General features: G+C 39.9%; 1 protein-coding gene across 1 annotated transcript in view; it reads left to right on the top strand.

Moving 5' to 3' along the window:
• The window catches only part of FGFR1 (fibroblast growth factor receptor 1), a gene marked incomplete in the record, with an annotated part of 409,849 nt that overhangs the window by 146,096 nt on the left and 246,643 nt on the right, over positions 1-17,110 (top strand). The window contains 1 exon segment of the mRNA XM_053718078.1: positions 2,134-2,257. Coding sequence (XP_053574053.1) covers positions 2,134-2,257 — 124 coding nt within the window.

Genomic DNA, 17,110 nt, shown 5'->3' with positions numbered 1-17,110 from the left:
AATGTTGGAGAAAACAGAATTTATGCTTACCTGATAAATTACTTTCTCCAACGGTGTGTCCGGTCCCACGGCCCGCCCTGGGTTTCCTAATCAGGTTTGATAAATTTTTTTCTTTATACACTACAGTCACCACGGCACCCTATAGTTTCTCCTTTTTTTCTCCTAACCGTCGGTCGAATGACTGGGGGGGCAGAGCCTGAGGAGGGGCTATATGGACAGCTTTTGCTGTGCTCTTTGCCATTTCCTGGTAGGGAAGAGAATATTCCCACAAGTAATGGATGACGCAGTGGACCGGACACACCGTTGGAGAAAGTAATTTATCAGGTAAGCATAAATTCTGTTTTTTTGGGAGTTTTCTGTTGTCTCCCTTTCTATAAAGGGGTGTGTGGTTGAGGTTCGTCCTTTGGGTGATGGTGTCTCTGGAGGAGTGTTGGCTCAGTTGCGTCCGTTTTGCGGGCTCTAGTTCGGCTTGTGGACTATCTGTGGGTCTGTGTCCTTGGAGGGTCGTGTTTTTCTTTTTCAAATGTTTTCTGGCTTCAGACGAAGCAGGATTTTTTTCTGGGGTTGTGGTTTCAGGTTTGACGCCCTCAGAATGGGCCGCCTTTTGTACCCTCCCTGTTTTAGCATTTAGTTTTTTCTATAGCTTCTGTATTTTCCCAAAAGTAATAAATGCAGCTGTGGATTCATTCCATTTATGAAGAAAAACATAAATGATTGCTTTCCTGTCCCACAGCTTCCCGCATGTGCTTTTATGGGGGGTGGCTGTAATTTTTTTTTTCTTCTGGCACCCTTTCACCTTGATATTTCTTCTACTGTTTCTTGTTCCTCGGCAGAATGACTGGGGGATGAGGGGAGTGGGGAGTAGTATTTAAGCCTTTGGCTGGGGTGTCTTTGCCTCCTCCTGGTCGCCAGGTTCTTATTTCCCAAAAGTAATGAATGCGAACTGTGGACTCTTTCCATCTGAAGAAAAGAAAAATTATCAGGTAAGCATCATTTTATGTTTTTCCATTACTAGTCTTTAATCTGAAGGTCTGGAAGACCTTCTCTAAGGTGGCTGAAACGATCTCCACTTTATTCATGCAGACTATTATTTTATTTAAAGGAAAGAACTTCCTTTAAATACTCAATGCATAGGAAACATGATGGGTTCCATAGATGCTCCTTTCCCCTGGCTGGCTTTTTATTTCACCCTAATTCTGAGGTGCCCACAAGGAAGAAGGATTGAATTAAGCAAGTCCAGACATAATTGTGAATGTCAGGCACAAGTGGCATCCAAAAATTTGACATTTAATTATAATTAAATGAAAATATAGAATCTTGCTGAAGAGCAAAACACTGCAGTTTAAAGGGACACTGAATCCAAATTTTTTCTTTCGTGATTCAGATAGAGCATGCAATTTTAAGCAACTTTCTAATTTACTCCGATTATCAATTTTTCTTCGTTCTCTTGCTTTCTGTATTTGAAAAAGGCATCTAAGCTTTTTTATTAGTTCAGTACTCTGGACAGCACTTTTTTATTGGTGGATGAATTTATCCACCAATCAGCAAGAACAACCCAGGTTGTTCACCAAAAATGGGTCGGCATCTAAACTTACATTCTTGCATTTCAAATAAAGATACCAAGAGAATTAAGAAAATTTGCTAATCGGAGTAAATTAGAAAGTTGCTTAAAATGTCACACTCTACCTGAATCACGAAAGAAAAAATTTGGGTTCAGTGTCCCTTTAAGGTTGCTGCTGTGAATGAGAAGTTCAGAAGCATCTACTACAGACTACATATCCCAGAGCGCTTAGAGTATCATAACGGTGGCAGATCCAACTTCCTGTCAATCCAACAAAGCACACAAATAAGTTACAAATAAGTCAAGAAGCAGATTTAAAAAAAAAAATAAAAAAAAAAAATACACAAACATGGAAAACTCTTCTAAGGATAGAGCATTTTTCAATGCATTTTGGAGTTTTACATTCAGTCCATACTCCTTAGAGGGCAAAGTTTTTGAGTGTGTTGCCAAAAAAAAAATTTTGTGGTTGACGGTTTTTTATGATTCATAATGTCTCTAAACACTGTATGTAATAAATAAACAATAAAATATATTTTAACTGAAATAATGGAATGAATCTATGTATCTTATAGGTACGTTACCAAACTTGGAGCCTTATCATGGATTCAGTTGTTCCATCTGACAAGGGAAATTACACCTGTCTTGTTGAAAACAGATATGGGAGTATTAATCATACATACCAGCTGGATGTTGTTGGTAAGTAAATGTTGTGGCTTTTGTTTTATGTCGAGAAGGATCCATCCCAACTGCTAAAGTATGTGCGGATATTTCTCCTGAGATCTGATTTTTGACATGTACAGCAGCTTAAATAGAAGTTGTGTGAAGGATGAGTGGGCTGTAGCCATCATACCCTAACCAATTTAAAGGGACTTTAAACTTGAAACATATTACCCATAAAATGTCTGCACGTAGTATGACAAAACCATTATAATGTACATTTTGTTAATTAATTTACATGTTTATCTGCTACCTTTTTAGCGGTTATGAATGAAGAATGAATCTTTAATTAAAATATGGCTTGGAAAGAAAGGCCAAAGCCTGAAACAACGCTTTATGGAGGGTTACACGGCTCTTCACTCTATCTTATTCTGTTTTTAGGAAAGCTTAGACAAACCTGTTGGCCCTATTTCTCCTTTTCATTTTGTATAATTTCATTTTACTTTTCTGTGCCATTTTTCACCTTTTTTTAAAGCTACGGTGCAGTGGCGCATTTGAAGCTAGAACAGTTTACTGTATCCAGTTGGTACATTTTGTGGTATGGGTGGCATTTTGCTGGTACTGCTGGATGGTCTTGTATAACAGATCTTTGATAACTGTACCAGCTGTTATCCGTATTATCTTAGTGCTGTGGAATCTGCTGGCGTTTTATAAATAATAATAATTATTATTATTTTTTTTATCTTCATTTAGGGATGACATCCAGGGAGTTCAGGATCAGAGAACATATGAATAATACTACCTCTGAAATATTATTCTCTGAACTCACTAGGCATTTCAATGGCGAACATAATTTGTCATTAAAAATGTTCTCTTGGAAATCCAATTAAAAAATTGTGCTACTTTATACAGGAGGGGGATTAAAGGTCCCTCATTGTAAAATGGGAAGCTTATTGGATTTTAAAGGGACCGTAAAGTCATAATTAGACATTCATGATTTAGACAGAGCATACAATTTTAAACAACTTTCCAATGTACTTCTATTTAATTTGCTTCATTCTCTTGTTATCATTTGCTGAAAGGTTTATCTTGTAAGCTCAGGAGCAGCAAAGAACCTAGGTTCTAGCTGCTGATTGATGGCTGTATATATATATATATATATATATATATATATATATATATAAAAAACGATTGTCATTGGCTCACCCATGTCTCCAGTTAGAAACCAGTAGTGCATTGCTGCTCCTTCAACAAATGATACCAAGAGAATGAAACAAATTTGATAATAGAAGTGTGTTGGAAAATTGTTTAAAAGTGTATGTTCTACCTGAATCATGAAAGAAAAAGTTTGGGTTTCATGTCCCTTTTAATATTGGAAACTTTAATTTTTAAAAAGATGTAATGGTAATTTTTGCCATTAAAACATTGCTAATTATGTATATAGAGAATGTAATACAACCAAAATTTTGTAGTTCATACGCTAAGGGTTAATATGCTGAACGGCAATTAATTATTGTGTATAAAAAGTAGCTTGTAGCTTCTTTTGCAATAGTCTGTGAACAAGGTGTTAACTTCCTTTTCATTTCCATGTTGGCTTTTTATAATTGGAGTAAAGGTTGAACTGTGTTTTCACATTGTCATTCCTTTTTGTCTTTGTGATTTAACATTTGTGTTTTCTATTAAAGAGACATTCTAGTCATGAATCATATAGGGCATGCAATTTTAAACAACTTTCCAATTTATTTTTATCTTTAAACCTGCTTTGTTCTTTTGGTATCCTTTGTTGAAAGCTAAACCTAGGTGGGCTCATGCTAATTTCTAAGCCCTTGAAGGCTGTCTCTTATCTAAGTATATTTTTACAGTTTTTTTCATAGCTAGGCAGCGCTTGTTCATGTGTGCCATATTGATACCATTGTGTTCACTCCCGTGGAGTTACCTGTGACTCGGCACTGTCTAAAATGCAAGTCTGTCAAAAGATCTGAAATAAGTAGGCAGTCTGCAGAGGCTTAGATACAAGGTAATCACGGAGGTAAAAAGTGTATTTGTATAACAGTGTTGGTTATGCAAAACTGGTGAATGGGTAATAAAGGGATTATCTTATCTATCTTAAAGGGACACTGAACCCAAATTTTTTCTTTTGTGATTCAGATAAAGCATGACATTTAAGCAACTTTCTAATTTATTCCTATTATCAAATTTTCTTCATTCTCTTGGTATCTTTATTTGAAATGTAAGTTTAGATGCCGGCCCATTTTTGGTGAACAACCTGGGTTGTTCTTGCTGATTGAATTCATCCACCAATAAAAAGTGCTGTCCAGAGTCCTGAACCAATAAAAAAAGCATAGATGACTTTTTCAAATAAAACAAGCAAGAGAATGAAGAAAAATTAATAGGAGTAAATTAGAAAGTTGCTTAAAATTGCATACTCTATCTGAATCGTGAAAGAAAAAATTTGGGTTCAGTGTCCCTTTAACAATAAAAATTCTGGAGTAGACTTTTTTGCTGCTTTGACTTCTGTCTCTTCTAATGGATTTTCTATAGCCATGCATTTTTTTAAATGTATTGCTCTGTCTAATTTAGGTTATGTTAAATCTGTTGATTTGCTTCTGAATATCATGTCTTTTTTTTTTTTTACATGTTTAAACGGTATCAAATTAATGCATTATATATTTGGACTGCTTTACAGCTTACAGTTTATGTAACACACCTACATTTTTTCTTTTATGATTCCGATAGCGCATGCAATATTTTTTCTTCGTTCTCTTGGTATCCTTATTTGAAAAAGCAGGAATAAAAGCTTAGGCAGATTTTTGGTTCAGCACCCCGGATAGCGCTTGCTCTGTGATGGCTACCTTTAGCCACCAATCAGAAAGCACTACCCAGGTGCTGAATAAAAAATGGACCAGCTCCTAAGCTTTCATTCCTGTTTTTTAATTAAAGATACCAAGAGAATGAATAAAAATTAATAGGAGTAAATTAGAAAGTTGCTTACAATTGCATGCTCTATCCGACTCATGAAAGAAAAATATTGGGTTTAGTATCCCTTTAATGTTTAGACTCTTACATGCTTGCATTAGTTTCGTATTTCCAAATGTTATCAATTTTAGTGGTTGCTTAATTGTTAATGAAAATAATAAATTTGAAACAATTTTTGCTGTTTTCATTATTTAAATTATAGTTCTTAATTTCCTAAGATATGGTGAGTCAACAGCATCATCAATTACTAGTGGGAATATCACGCCTGACCAGCTGGAGGAGGCAAAGAGCACCACAGCAAAGCTGTTAAATATCACTTCCCTTACCCATAACCCACAGTCATTCTCTTTGCCTTCGGTGCAAGGAGGAGGTGAAGTTTTGGTGCCTGAAGAAGATTGGATTTATTTAACTTCATTTAAGATTTTATTATTTTGAAAGCCAGAGTAGGTTTACTCTGACCTTTCCTCTCAAGATTGGGTCTAGCCGTACTCCACGTTAGTCTCTTCAGCAGGGCAGTGGTGGCTTTAAATAAGTTAGGAACTTGTAAGGTGGGCCTTGCTGCGTTTTCCTAACATATTTGCTGCCCTACTATAGAAAGCCAGAGTAGGTTTGCTCTTTCTTTTCTTTCACAGGCCTCTGTAAGGAGTTGGCATCCTTCCACGCTGTGTGAGCTGTCCCCCTGCCGGATGGCCAGACTGCAGGTAAGTGCCTTTTTGTGCTTCCTGGTTTGGGAGACACTACACTTCAGTTGCAGCGTTATGTGGGATTTATATATCCTTTGGAAAGATATTGACAGGCATGGAGCAGGCATGCTGTGTGATAGAGACTAGGGTTTTTTACTTTATTAGGTTTTAAGTATATACCTTTATCTAACGGTGAGATATGGGCTATATTAAGCAAGCTACTGACTTTATTTGGCTGCTAACATTCACTATTAGTGTGTTTGAATTTGACAGCTTAGTTTATGTTGTAGTTAACGGTCTTCCGTTTTTTGTTTTTTTGGCGGGAAGGTCTGTACTTGTTGTTTGGAAGCGTGTGCTTGTGTGTTTTTTTTCGTCGGCGGGTCACATGACCTGCTTCTCCACTTAATCTGACTTTGAGTGGAATGGCGTGTACTCCTATTTCTGCGTATCTGGCAGTATCGGACATTTGTAAATTGTTACTCGTACAATCCAGTAGTGGACAGTGAAACTCAGAAAATGTTTAACCTGTCTTTGTTTGCGCTTCAGTTACACGGGTTACTATTCTCATTTGATTCTAAGTAGGAGAAAGTTAGACACAGAAAATGTTTAATCTGTTTTCCTGTTGTGCTTCAGTTAACTCTTTAGTGAGTAGAAGGCATAATTATTTATATGTTTTACTAGCTTAGTGCTAGTTTTCCTCATATGGATCATGTATTGAGAAGTGCAACCATGATTATGCAAATTTCACTTTAGTAGCACTATCTGTGTTCATTTTAAAGTGCCAGTACATAGAATATTTACATATTACGTATTTAAATGTTAAACAAATAATTTTATTTGTTTTTCAGTTTTGTTATGTTTATGTCTGCGCTGCTTACTTAGGTATAACTTTCTCATATAGAGAGAGTTTATTGCCCGATGAACCCAATGATTTTTTGCTTTTATTGAACATCTGTTCCACTTATTGAGAGTGTAATCTTTTGGTGGTAAAGATTCTCTTTGTTGGAGTCTCATGCCTCTAAGAACACTTTTATACAGATTCTAATGTTTTTCTGTGCTGGGATGTTTAGCAAGAGCTATTGAATAGTACAGATAAGTTGTTGCCTCTGAGTCTTATGTCTCCTAGGATGATGCTGTTCTGGCAATGTCACAGTTTTCTCCTTAAACATCCCAAGCCTCTATGGCGTCACATGCAGTGCCCTGCAGTTCCTCTTAATCTCCAGGAGGAGTGTATTTGCATACAGAATTGCAGCTCGGGTATCCTCTGTTGTATCTGCGGCTTGGTCTGTTTTTCCTTTTTTAAAGGGAAAGTGCAGGAGGACTCTTAAAGTTTTAGATAATACGGTTTCTGCTCCATTCTGCTACACAGGTTGTCCCTCTCTTGTGTCCGGTGAGGAGGATTCGCCAGTAGTTTCAGAGGATGAAATCTCAGATCTGGACAGTATCATTTCTTCATCTGATGCTGAAGTAGTATCCTTCAGATTTAAGCTTGCACACCTTCATATATGGTTAGAGGAGGTTTTGGCTATTTTGGAGTGAAGTGTGTCGTCGTCAACCCTAAAGAATCTAGTAAACTGTATAATTAATAATAGTTATTGCTTTGACACAATACCAAGGCAGCGCCACAATAAATGTATCATATATAACAAAATATAACAGATATGATAGTGATCCAAAAACCAGCAGTTAAAATTGTAAATAATATAGTCTGTTAGCACTTTAAAAAATAACAGCAGGTGACACAATTAGCTTTAAAAGCATAGGAAGTCCATTACCCCAAACAGGGGTGTATACACCCTTTAACGTTCCAAAAACTGTTAATAAAAGAATACTTATTCTGTCCTTGTATATCTTGTCCTTTTTCTTCTGTATCCACCATGCAGCTCCTTATAAAACACTGGTGTGATCTCCGTGAATCAGGCGATGAGAAGTAATGTATCTACAGAAACAATGGAGTGCAAAAAAAGGGAGAGAAAAACAGGATGATCTAAGTGTAGATGATAAAAACTCTTGTTCCATTTCTCCAACATAGGTGTGTCCGGTCCACTGCGTCATCCTTACTTGTGGGATATTTTCTTCCCCAACAGGAAATGGCAAAGAGCCCAGCAAAGCTGGTCACATGATCCCTCCTAGGCTCCGCCTTCTCCAGTCATTCTCTTTGCCGTTGCACAGGCAACATCTCCACGGAGATGGCTAAGAGTTTTTTGGTGTTTAAATGTAGTTTTTATTCTTCAATCAAGAGTTTATTTTAAAATAGTGCTGGTATGTACTATTTACTCTGAAACAGAAAGGAGATGAAGATTTCTGTTTGTAAGAGGAAAATGATTTTAGCAACCGTTACTAAAATCGATGGCTGTTTCTACACAGGACTGTTGAGATGAATTAACTTCAGTTGGGGGAAACAGTGAGCAGACTTTTGCTGCTTGAGGTATGACACATTTCTAACAAGACTTGGTAATGCTGGAAGCTGTCATTTTCCCTATGGGATCCGGTAAGCCATTTTCTTAATTTTTAATATAAGAATAAAGGGCTTCACAAGGGCTTTAAAGACTGGTAGACATTTTTCTGGGCTAAAACGATTACTTTATAAGCATATTTAATGGTTTATAACTTTGAAGAGTTATTTTAATCTTGAGAATTCTGTTAAAAAAACGGCAGGGCACTGTATTGGACACCTTTTTCACTGGGGGCCTTTTCTAGTCATAGGCAGAGCCTCATTTTCGCGCCACTAATGCGCAGTTGTTTTTGAGAAGCATGGCATGCAGATGCATGTGTGAGGAGCTCAGATCCACTGAAAAAGCTTATTGAAGGCGTCATTTGGTATCGTATTCCCCTCTGGGCTTGGTTGGGTCTCAGAAAAGCAGATACCAGGGACTGTATAGGGGTTAAATGTAAAAACGGCTCCGGTTATTTTAAGAGTTAAAGCTTTCAAATTTGGTGTGCAATACTTTTAAGGCTTTAAGACACTGTGGTGAAAGTTTGGTGAATTTTGAACAATTCCTTCATACTTTTGCGCATATTCAGTAATAAAGTGTGTTCAGTTTAAAATTTAAAGTGACAGTAACGGTTTTATTTTAAAACGTTTTTTGTGCTTTGTTATCAAGTTTATGCCTATTAACATGTCTGAACTATCAGATAGACGATGTTCTGTATGTTCGGAAGCCAAGGTTCCTCTCCATTTAAATATATGTGATGAATGTGACAAACAAAGTAGGGACAATGATGCCACTGATAATAATGTTGCCCAAAATGATTCCTTAAGTGAGGGGAGTAAGCATGGTACTGCATCATCTCCTTCTATGTCTACACCAGTCTTGCCCACTCAGGAGGTCCCTAGTGCATCTAGTGCGCCAATCCTCCTTACTATGCAACAATTAACGGCTGTAATGGATAATTCTATTAAAAACATTTTAGCCAAAATGCCCACTTATCAGCGAAAGCGCGACTGCTCTGTTTTAGATACTGAAGAGCATGAGGACGCTGATGATAATGGTTCTGACATGCCCTTACACCAGTCTGAAGGGGCCAGGAGGGAGGTTTTGTCTGAGGGAGAAATTTCAGATTCAGGAAAAAATTTCTCAACAAGCTGAACCTGACGTTATTACATTCAAATTTAAATTGGAACATCTCCGCGCTCTGCTTAAGGAGGTGTTATCTACTCTGGATGATTGTGACAATTTGGTCATTCCAGAGAAATTATGTAAGATGGACAAGTTCCTAGAGGTCCCGGTGCCCCCCCGAAGCTTTTCCTATACCCAAGCGGGTGGCGGACATTGTAAATAAAGAATGGGAAAGGCCCGGCATACCTTTTGTCCCTCCCCCTATATTTAAGAAATTATTTCCTATGGTCGACCCCAGGAAGGACTTATGGCAGACAGTCCCCAAGGTCGAGGGGGCGGTTTCTACTCTAAACAAACGCACCACTATCCCTATAGAAGATAGTTGTGCTTTCAAAGATCCTATGGATAAAAAATTAGAGGGTTTGCTTAAAAAGATGTTTGTTCAGCAAGGTTACCTTCTACAACCAATTTCATGCATTGTTCCTGTCACTACAGCAGCGTGTTTCTGGTTCGAAGAACTAGAAAAGTCGCTCAATAAAGCATCTTCTTATGAGGAGGTTATGGACAGAGTTCAAGCACTTAAATTGGCTAACTCTTTTACCTTATACGCCACTTTGCAATTAGGCTAAAGTCTTGGTCAGCGGATGTGTCCTCCAAGAACAAATTGCTTAACATCCCTTTCAAGGGGAAAACGCTGTTTGGCCCTGACTTGAAAGAGATTATTTCAGACATCACTGGGGGAAAGGGCCACGCCCTTCCTCAGGATAGGTCTTTTAAGGCTTAAAATAAAACAAATTTTCGTCCCTTTCGCAGAAACGGACCAGCCTCAAATTGTACATCCTCTAAGCAAGAGGGTAATTCTTCTCAAACCAAGCCAGCCTGGAGACCGATGCAAGGCTGGAACAAAGGTAAGCAGGCCAAGAAGCCTGCTACCGCTACCAAGACAGCATGAGATGCTGGCCCCCGATCCGGGACCGGATCTGGTGGGGGGCAGACTCTCTCTATTCGCTCAGGCTTGGGCAAGAGATGTTCAGGATCCTTGGGCGCTAGAAATAGTTTCTCAAGGTTATCTCCTGGAATTCAAGGAACTACCCCCAAGGGGAAGGTTCCACAGGTCTCAATTGTCTTCAGACCAAATAAAAAGACAGGCATTCTTACATTGTGTAGAAGACCTGTCAAAAATGGGAGTGATTCATCCTGTTCCATTAGGAGAACAAGGGATGGGGTTTTTACTCCAATCTGTTCATAGTTCCCAAAAAAGAGGGAACATTCAGGCCAATTTTGGATCTCAAGATCCTAAACAAATTTCTCAGGGTTCCATCGTTCAAAATGGAAACCATTCGGACAATTCTTCCTACCATCCAGGAAGGTCAATTCATGACCACGGTGGATTTAAAGGATGCGTATCTACATATTCCTATCCACAAGGAACATCATCGGTTCCTAAGATTCGCCTTTCTGGACAAGCATTACCAGTTTGTGGCACTTCCATTCGGATTAGCCACTGCTCCAAGAATTTTCACAAAGGTACTAGGGTCCCTTCTAGCGGTGCTAAGGCCAAGGGGCATTGCAGTAGTACCTTACTTGGACGACATACTAATTCAAGCGTCGTCTCTGCCACAAGCAAAGGCTTATACGGACATTGTCCTAGCCTTTCTCAGATCTCACGGGTGGAAAGTGAACGTAGAAAAAAGTTCTCTATTCCCGTCAACAAGAGTTCCCTTCTTGGGAACAATAATAGACTCCTTAGAAATGAAGATTTTTCTGACAGAGGCCAGAAAATCAAAACTTCTAAGCTCTTGTCAAGTACTTCATTCTGTTCTTCTTCCTTCCATAGCGCAGTGCATGGAAGTAATAGGTTTGATGGTTGCGGCAATGGACATAGTTCCTTTTGCACGAATTCATCTAAGACCATTACAACTGTGCATGCTCAGACAGTGGAATGGGGATTATACAGACTTGTCCCCGACGATCCAAGTAGATCAGAGGACCAGAGATTCACTCCGTTGGTGGCTGACCCTGGACAACCTGTCTCAAGGGATGAGCTTCCGCAGACCAGAGTGGGTCATTGTCACGACCGACGCCAGTCTGGTGGGCTGGGGCGCGGTCTGGAAATCCCTGAAAGCTCAGGGTCTATGGTCTCGGGAAGAATCTCTTCTCCCGATAAACATTCTGGAACTGAGAGTGATATTCAATGCTCTCAAGGCTTGGCCTCAACTAGCAAAGGCCAAATTCATAAGGTTTCAATCAGACAACATGACGACTGTTGCATATATCAACCATCAGGGGGGAACAAGGAGTTCCCTGGCGATGGAAGAAGTGACCAAAGTAATTCAATGGGCGGAGCTTCACTCCTGCCACTTGTCTGCAATCCACATCCCAGGAGTGGAAAATTGGGAAGCGGATTTTCTGAGTCGTCAGACATTTCATCCGGGGGAGTGGGAACTCCATCCGGATATCTTTGCCCACATAACTCAATTATGGGGCATTCCAGACATGGATCTGATGGCGTCTCGTCAGAACTTCAAGGTTCCTTGCTACGGGTCCAGATCCAGGGATCCCAAGGCGACTCTAGTAGATGCACTAGTAGCGCCCTGGACCTTCAACCTAGCTTATGTATTCCCACCGTTTCCTCTCATTCCCAGGCTGGTAGCCAGGATCAATCAGGAGAGGGCTTCGGTGATCTTGATAGCTCCTGCGTGGCCACGCAGAACTTGGTATGCAGACCTGGTGAATATGTCATCGGCTCCACCATGGAAGCTACCTTTGAGACGGGACCTTCTTGTTCAAGGTCCGTTCGAACATCCGAATCTGGCCTCACTCCAACTGACTGCTTGGAGATTGAACGCTTGATTTTATCAAAGCGTGGGTTCTCAGATTCTGTCATTGATACTCTTATTCAGGCTAGAAAGCCTGTAACTAGAAAAATTTACCATAAAGTATGGAAGAAATATATCTGTTGGTGCGAATCGAAAGGATTCCCATGGAACAGGATAAAAATTCCTAAGATTCTATCCTTTCTTCAAGAAGGTTTAGAGAAAGGATTATCTGCAAGTTCTTTGAAGGGACAGATTTCTGCTTTATCTGTTTTACTTCACAAAAAGCTGGCGGCTGTGCCAGATGTTCAGGCTCTGGTTAGAATCAAGCCTGTTTACAAACCTTTGACTCCTCCTTGGAGTCTCAATTTAGTTCTTTCAGTTCTTCAAGGGGTTCCGTTTGAACCCTTACATTCCGTAGATATTAAGTTATTATCTTGGAAAGTTTTGTTTTTGGTTGCAATTTCTTCTGCTAGAAGAGTTTCAGAGTTATCTGCTCTGCAGTGTTCTCCTCCTTATCTGGTGTTTCATGCAGATAAGGTGGTTTTGCGTACTTAACCTGGTTTCCTTCCGAAAGTTGTTTCTAACAAAAATATTAACCAGGAGATAGTTGTACCTTCTTTGTGTCCGAATCCAGTTTCAAAGAAGGAACGTTTGTTGCACAATTTGGATGTAGTTCGTGCTCTAAAATTCTATTTAGAGGCTACAAAGGATTTCAGACAAACATCTTCCTTGTTTGTTGTTTATTCTGGTAAAAGGAGAGGTCAAAAAGCAACTTCTACCTCTCTCTCTTTTTGGCTTAAAAGCATCATCCGATTGGCTTATGAGACTGCCGGACGGCAGCCTCCTGAAAGAATCACAGCTCACTCCACTAGGGCTGTGGCTTCCACATGGGCCTTCAAGAACGAGGCTTCTGTTGATCAGATATGTAAGGCAGCGACTTGGTCTTCACTGCACACTTTTACCAAATTTTACAAATTTGATACTTTTGCTTCTTCTGAGGCTATTTTTGGGAGAAAGGTTTTGCAAGCCGTGGTGCCTTCCATCTAGGTGACCTGATTTGCTCCCTCCCATCATCCGTGTCCTAAAGCTTTGGTATTGGTTCCCACAAGTAAGGATGACGCCGTGGACCGGACACACCTATGTTGGAGAAAACAGAATTTATGCTTACCTGATAAATTACTTTCTCCAACGGTGTGTCCGGTCCACGGCCCGCCCTGGTTTTTTAATCAGGTCTGATGAATTATTTTCTCTAACTACAGTCACCACGGTATCATATGATTTCTGCTATGCATATTCCTCCTTTACGTCGGTCGAATGACTGGGGAAGGCGGAGCCTAGGAGGGATCATGTGACCAGCTTTGCTGGGCTCTTTGCCATTTCCTGTTGGGGAAGAGAATATCCCACAAGTAAGGATGACGCCGTGGACCGGACACACCGTTGGAGAAAGTAATTTATCAGGTAAGCATAAATTCTGTTTTTATTGCAATACACATATAGGTGTGCACTTACAGGAGATACCCTCAAACATATGAGGTATGTGTCGACATTGTACAATAATCTACAGCGTGGTGACAATTCCCAAACTTATCATATGTATGGAGTAGACAAAGTCTCTTTTTTCCCCTTTAACATTGCACCGTATATATGGTTTAAAACTTGCTTATCCAGCAATAGAGGAGGTGTCAAAATGAGGCAGCGGTAGTGTATAACTCCTGGTCTTTAAAAGGCTGCTGCTGGAGAGGATGGGCATCACCTCTGACGAAGCTGGGAGGAGCCCAGCGAAACGCGTAAGGCCACGCCCATTTTTACGTGAACGGAGGAAATAGGTGAATTGTGGGGAACGGTGGATGCATAGCAGACTTTATTGTTGCACTACCGCTGCCTCATTTTGACACCTCCTCTATTGCTGGGTAAGCAAGTTTTAAACCATATATACGGTGCATTGTTAAAGGGGAAAAAACAGACTTTTTCTACACCATACCTATGATACGTTTGGGGATTGTCAACGCTGTGGATTATTGTATAATGTAGACACATACCTCATATGTTTGAGGGTATCTCCTGTAAGTGCACACCTATATGTGTATTGTAATAAAGTGGAACAAGAGTTTTTATCATCTACGCTTAGGTCGTCCTGTTTTTCTCTCCCTTTTTTTGCGCTCCATTGTTTCTTTTTCTGCAGAAACTGTATAATTACTAGAATTCCTCTATAGAAGTTTTTCCTGTTCCAGACCGTGCTGGCCAGGCCGGCCTTTGAGCAAGGCGACCACCTCGGGCCCCGCAGTCAGTTATTTTTTTGGCGCCTTTTTCCCCCGCAATTTTTTTGCAGGCAGCGGTGCTGGGAGATTTTTCATAGGACTGGGTGAAGTCAGGGATTCTTTTTCCCTGTTTCCTGTCTTTGAAAGGATGTTTCCTGTCGCTGTCTCCATTTAAGATCATGGCGCAGGGTGCCTAAAGTAGTAGGGCATTTCTACTCTGGCTAAGAGAACTTAGATTTGTAGAGAGTATAGCTGTTCTTTTCAGGATCAATGGACTAAGCTGAAGGTTTACATGGAAATTTGTATTGCACCTATGTCCTAAGTGTGGCATCTTATGGGTGCGATGCCTTGTCTGCTTCCAATTTGGTAAGAGACTCCTTTGGGAGATCCAGTACAAAATTAAGGCTCTTGATCTAGTCAATTATTTTATTTCTGAAGCTACCATACAAGTTTTTCAGCCAGGAGCCACGTTATCTGACTTTGCTGTGCTAGCCCACGGGGGAATTGCAGACAGTGGATTTTTCCTCTGAGTCCGAATTTCTTGTGCTTCCGTACAAGGGTAAGACCTTATTTTGATCCTGATCTGACAGGAATCTCTTTGTCTTCAAACATGGATATGAGATGTCCCAGATAGGCAATGGATATAACATCTCAAGGTTACTACATAGTAGTCATTCCTTCCCTACCTGAGGTAAGTTCTTTGTCTCAATTTTATCTGCAGGCCAGATAACAGTGAGGCATTTTTTGTGCATTTGAGACTTCTTTCCCCTGTGAGTGATAATTCCAGTTCCTGTAAGGGAATACTGTCTAGGATTTTATTCATTCCTGTTTGTGGTTCTTGAAGAAGAGGTGACACATTTTCAAGTTCCTGAGTTTTGCCTTTCTGTCAAGCACTTTCAGTTTGTGGCTCTTCCCTTTGGCTTTGCCATGGCTTTCAATGATCCTGGACGTCATCGTTCAGGCGCCATCCTTTCAACATGCAACTCTCATATAGAGATATTGCTGTATTTCTTTATTCCATGGATGGAAGTGAATCTGAAAAGAAGTTCCCTTGTTCCAGCTACAGGGGTAGTTTTTTAGGGACCATATTAGTTTCCCTATTTTTGAAAATGTTTTGACAGAGGTCAGAAAACTGCGGAATCTTTCCTCTTGCTTCTTTCGGCATTCTATTGTGTGACCCTTCTGTGGCTTACTGTATGGAGGTAATTGGTCTGATGGTTGTTTCATAATGGTCATCATCCCTTTGCTCAATTCCATCTCAGAGTCTGCTGTTATGCATGTTAAGATAGTGGACCGGGGATCTTGTGGCTCTGTTTCGAAGGATAGATCTATATCGACTTGAGATTCTTTCCTATGGATCAGAGTGGGGAATTAGTGGTAGAGCGCTCGCTTTGCTTGCAAGACGTAGCAGGATTGTTACTCGCATTCTCCAGAATCTTATGGTTTCCTCAGGAGCATCTGTCTTGGGACACAAGTTTCCGGAGACCTTTCTGAGTACTAGTGACCATGGTCTCTAGCCTGTGGGTTGGTGACTTTGGATTTGGGCATCTGATGAAACGGTGTTAACCGTGAAACATGTTGCATGATCTGTTTGTGCACACAACAGCATGAGTTGTTGTTTTTAATATTGTTTTTACTTTGGATTAAAACATTTTTTTTAACTATACATTCTCATTGCTGAGGTGCATTATTCTACACTACCTTGGGGAGCTGCCTTTCTTGGGAATCCAGATACTGCTTGTATCAGCTAGCTGGTCAGCTGTTGAAAACCAGCCTGCAACTATTGGGACATTGGAGTGCCTTCACAGAATGTGAATACCCTGTACTATCTTTGTACTCTCCTTCAGTTGTCGATTGATTCACACATACAGCGACTCTCTTTTTCTGTTGTTTTTAGAGCTGTTAACCACATATGGTGAAGATTGAGTGCTGCCTCTTCATTTTTTGGACATTTACCCATCATTTTACATTATTCCTGATCACCTCATAATCGCCAAGTACTGTGATCAAAACTGGTGACACTATCAAAATTTTTTTGATTTTCTCCTTGAGTATATTGATTTTTGTATATAGCGCCCCCTATAGGGTGTTAACCCTTTATATTATTTTGCTTGGTCAGAATTAGGCCTGTTCAAGTCGGTTACTCCTCCTTGGAGTCTGAACCTTGTTCTTAAAGTTTTGCAACAGGCTCCGTTTGAGCCAATGCATTCCATAGATATTAAGTTATCTTGGAAGGTTTTGTTTCTTATTGCTATTTCTTCTGCTCGTATGCAGTATGATTCACCTTACCTTATTTTTCATACCGATAAGGTGGTTCTTTGTACTAAGTTAGGTTTCATTCCCAAAGTTGTTTCGATTAGAAATATTAATCAGGAAATTGTTGTTCCTTCTTTATGTCCTAATCTTTCTGGTCATAAGGAACGTTTGTTAAACAATCTGGATGTTGTGCGTGCTCTGAAATTCTACCTTCAAGGATTTTCGCCAGTCTTCTCCTCTGTTTGTTTCTCGGGGAAACGTAAAGGTCAGAAAGCTAGTTACTACTTTCTTTCTGGTTGAGATGTGTTAATCGTTTGGCCTATGAGACTGCTGGACAGCA

This window comes from Bombina bombina, chromosome 6 (assembly GCF_027579735.1).
Source record: "Bombina bombina isolate aBomBom1 chromosome 6, aBomBom1.pri, whole genome shotgun sequence".
Lineage (NCBI taxonomy): Eukaryota > Metazoa > Chordata > Amphibia > Anura > Bombinatoridae > Bombina > Bombina bombina.
This window is presented reverse-complemented; position numbering and strand designations above follow the sequence as displayed.